Source organism: Sinocyclocheilus rhinocerous, unplaced genomic scaffold (genome assembly GCF_001515625.1).
Source record: "Sinocyclocheilus rhinocerous isolate Xijiao unplaced genomic scaffold, SAMN03320098_v1.1 scaffold591, whole genome shotgun sequence".
NCBI lineage: Eukaryota > Metazoa > Chordata > Actinopteri > Cypriniformes > Cyprinidae > Sinocyclocheilus > Sinocyclocheilus rhinocerous.
In genome coordinates, this window is record NW_015641476.1 from 1,443,522 (window position 1) to 1,448,085 (window position 4,564).

Genomic DNA, 4,564 nt, shown 5'->3' on the forward strand with positions numbered 1-4,564 from the left:
CTTCTAATTATTACTTTTAATTTGATTTGGTCTATGACTTGAATCTTTTTGTGAATGCGGAGTCGTCTTCCTTGCTTACGGGAGACCTGGGAGTTTGATTGATAGCCTCTGCTCTGTTTGGCTAGTTATAAATGACATGTATCAGGAAGCAGCTGCTACCAGCATTCCCTCAGCAGACAGACGGGCCACAGAAGTCAGCCACGGTGCACAGAAACCACAGCTGAGAGGCCTTACAGACTGTGGGCTAGAACAGGGAGGAAGCGTCTAGTCCTGTTACTACAGTCGAAAATGGCAGCTGCTGTAAAGAACGATTCTCTTCTCACAGTCAACTTTTGTCAGCCATTTCTGTCTCAATAAACTGTGGAAAGAATTTTGTGAATTTAGAGGCAGAAATGTTTTTAATGACCCAAATGCTTACATTTTGGGGCTTTGAGTGTGAAATGTAGACATGAAGCTAAACTGAGTGTTATTAGTCTGCTTGATTTAAGAATTAAAAAATAATTTCTAGTTATTTACTGCTTAAAATATCTATCCAGAGAGTAGTGGTATGCTGAAGATTCCCACAAAACATTTTCCTCAGTTTATATAAATGAATGGAACATGTTTATAGCAGTGTACTTACAACAGTCAGTACTGTGAGTAAACATTTAAAATATGCAGCAATGGCACATAAAATTGCATGTGTTAGAGTGGGGTTAGGATTGTTGGGGGGGGCATTTTAAAAGTTGGGGGTCGGTAAGATTTTGAAATCTTTTTGAATGAAGTCCGTTATGCTCACCAAGGCTGCATTTTTTTTGTTCAAAAATACAGTAAAAACAGTAATATTGTGAAATGTTCATGTTTAAATTAACTGAATATATACTGATTATATATTAATATTTTCAAATGTAATTATTCTTATGTTGGCAAGGCTGAAATTTCAGCAGCCATTACTCCAGAACTCACTCTGATCTGATTTTGTGCTCAAGAAACATTTCTTAATCAGTTTTAAAAACAGTTGTGTTGCTTAATTTTGGGGAAAGTGTGATGCATTTTTTCAGTATTATTTGAATAGAAAATGGAAAAAGCCACATTTATTTGAAATAGAAATAAATAGTCAAAGTTTTTACTGTCACTTTTGGTAAATAAATGTATTAATTAAAATCAATCAATCAATCTTGCTGAACCCAAACTTTTGAATAGTAGTGTATCTGGTTATTTTTTCTTGGTATCTGATTTCATCTGAAGATTTGATGATGGGTAAAAGTGTCTATTTGGTCTTGGATGCTGTGAAATGAGACCCAGATTTGTTATAAAGACTTATCATGGTGTTCTCTCTCTTTCCATACTAGTCGTCTTCAACAGATCTGAGCAGCGAGGTCTCTGTGTCCCCAAAAACAAATGGCATCTGCTCAAACAACAACTCCGACTCCAAGCCAAAGACTGACATCAGCCTTTACACAAAGCCAGAGAAAATAAAGGTAAGATGCGCACACAAATCACGCCTTGTTCACAATAAAAGAAGTGGTTATAAGATTATTAGAGATAAGTGCATTTAAATCTAGCAATGTTTCCTTGGAACCAATCAATACAGCATTTGTAAATTGTCTCTTACCTATTATCTTTTCTCTTAGATTTATTGTATATGCTTTGTTTCCTTATTTTTTCAGACAAGTGGTTATCTAAACCTTCTTGCTAACTGCATTGATAACTTCACTCATGGGCTGGCAGTGGCAGGAAGCTTCTTAGTAAGCCGAAAGGTAAGAGCAAACGGAGACCAATTCTATATGAATGGGCTTCAGGGTTCATTAGTACTACTACAGAACTCAATAAAGTAATGCTAAAGTAAGGCTGATTGCTGCTAGAACAGCCTACTATAGAGTGCACTATTAATGAATTGTTAATGTAACTTAATGTGAACAATTCTGTGTAGGGCAATGATTTTATGTGCTTTATAAATAGATTCAGAGTTCCTGTATAAATATAATCTGATTTGGCCACTTTTAAACCTTAAACTGATGGCTTCTCCCATAGTTCTTTTGATCAGTGTAGATCATTGCAAACAGTGAGATAGAGATGTTTATGTGATGTGTGGGAATATTTATAGTGCGGCAGTATTTATATGGCTTTGTGGAGTTGAAGTCCAGGTGGAGAAGCATAAGGCTCCCAGCATGCGTGGGGAGGGGGTTTCAGAGGAAATGGACTTGGTGCAACAGAAACCACCATACTTGCACAGAAAAAAACACTTTTACACATTTGCTCACTTGCCTGGACATACATATCTGGCTGCAGAAATGCAAGGGAGAGGATTGATGGAGAACTGTGCCATTTTACTGTTTACCCTACCTCCGCAATCTTTTTGAATGAAGTCCGTTATGCTCACCAAGGCTGCTTTTTTTTTGTTCAAAAATACAGTAAAAACAGTAATATTGTGAAATGTTCATGTTTAAATTAACTGAATATATACTGATTATATATTAATATTTTCAAATGTAATTATTCTTATGTTGGCAAGGCTGAAATTTCAGCAGCCATTACTCCAGAACTCACTCTGATCTGATTTTGTGCTCAAGAAACATTTCTTAATCAGTTTTAAAAACAGTTGTGTTGCTTAATTTTGGGGAAAGTGTGATGCATTTTTTCAGTATTATTTGAATAGAAAATGGAAAAAGCCACATTTATTTGAAATAGAAATAAATAGTCAAAGTTTTTACTGTCACTTTTGGTAAATAAATGTATTAATTAAAATCAATCAATCAATCTTGCTGAACCCAAACTTTTGAATAGTAGTGTATCTGGTTATTTTTTCTTGGTATCTGATTTCATCTGAAGATTTGATGATGGGTAAAAGTGTCTATTTGGTCTTGGATGCTGTGAAATGAGACCCAGATTTGTTATAAAGACTTATCATGGTGTTCTCTCTCTTTCCATACTAGTCGTCTTCAACAGATCTGAGCAGCGAGGTCTCTGTGTCCCCAAAATCAAATGGCATCTGCTCAAACAACAACTCCGACTCCAAGCCAAAGACTGACATCAGCCTTTACACAAAGCCAGAGAAAATAAAGGTAAGATGCGCACACAAATCACGCCTTGTTCACAATAAAAGAAGTGGTTATAAGATTATTAGAGATAAGTGCATTTAAATCTAGCAATGTTTCCTTGGAACCAATCAATACAGCATTTGTAAATTGTCTCTTACCTATTATCTTTTCTCTTAGATTTATTGTATATGCTTTGTTTCCTTATTTTTTCAGACAAGTGGTTATCTAAACCTTCTTGCTAACTGCATTGATAACTTCACTCATGGGCTGGCAGTGGCAGGAAGCTTCTTAGTAAGCCGAAAGGTAAGAGCAAACGGAGACCAATTCTATATGAATGGGCTTCAGGGTTCATTAGTACTACTACAGAACTCAATAAAGTAATGCTAAAGTAAGGCTGATTGCTGCTAGAACAGCCTACTATAGAGTGCACTATTAATGAATTGTTAATGTAACTTAATGTGAACAATTCTGTGTAGGGCAATGATTTTATGTGCTTTATAAATAGATTCAGAGTTCCTGTATAAATATAATCTGATTTGGCCACTTTTAAACCTTAAACTGATGGCTTCTCCCATAGTTCTTTTGATCAGTGTAGATCATTGCAAACAGTGAGATAGAGATGTTTATGTGATGTGTGGGAATATTTATAGTGCGGCAGTATTTATATGGCTTTGTGGAGTTGAAGTCCAGGTGGAGAAGCATAAGGCTCCCAGCATGCGTGGGGAGGGGGTTTCAGAGGAAATGGACTTGGTGCAACAGAAACCACCATACTTGCACAGAAAAAAACACTTTTACACATTTGCTCACTTGCCTGGACATACATATCTGGCTGCAGAAATGCAAGGGAGAGGATTGATGGAGAACTGTGCCATTTTACTGTTTACCCTACCTCCGCCATTGCTTCTGTTGACATTCAGTTAAACATATATGTGCCAAATAAACATTATGTGGATTATAAAACATGGTTTTACTGCCCTACCGTGGTTAGATTAGAAAACAAGAGTGCACTACAATATGTTTACAATACCTTATTTTACCTGTTCTAACAGGTTGGTTTCTTAACAACATTCGCTATTCTGCTTCATGAGATCCCTCATGAGGTACGTATCTCAATATCTTTCTGTCTTTCTCTGTTTCTTGAGTTTCAGCCAGGTAATTATTACACAGAAACGATGCAATACATTTTTAGCTGATCGGTAGCAATTTCTTACTATTGACTTGGAATGAGCAAGGAGTCATTCAAGAGATATTGTATGTGAAATGTCTCATATAGTGCTCAGTACTTACCAATTTCTGTTGCTGTGCACACATTTCTGTCTTCATGAAAAGGTGGGAGATTTTGCCATTCTGCTGCGAGCAGGATTTGACCGTTGGAAAGCTGCCCGTATGCAGCTCTCTACAGCGTTAGGAGGAGTCCTGGGGGCATGTTTTGCTCTTTGCTCCCAATCACAGAATGGGGCAGGTGAGACACCACAGTCATCAGACATCTCTCAGATTAAACACTACTGTTCAAAGATTGGGGTCAGTAAGATTCTTTTAAAAAA

At 36.7% G+C, this 4,564-nt stretch overlaps 1 protein-coding gene across 1 annotated transcript in view; it reads left to right on the forward strand.

Moving 5' to 3' along the window:
- LOC107755014 (zinc transporter ZIP13-like) overlaps positions 1–4,564 on the forward strand; it is a 9,935-nt gene that overhangs the window by 2,491 nt on the left and 2,880 nt on the right. The window contains exons 2-5 of the mRNA XM_016571657.1: positions 1,332–1,460; positions 1,650–1,739; positions 4,070–4,120; positions 4,350–4,482. Coding sequence (XP_016427143.1) covers positions 1,332–1,460; positions 1,650–1,739; positions 4,070–4,120; positions 4,350–4,482 — 403 coding nt within the window. The remainder of the gene's footprint in view (positions 1–1,331; positions 1,461–1,649; positions 1,740–4,069; positions 4,121–4,349; positions 4,483–4,564) is intronic.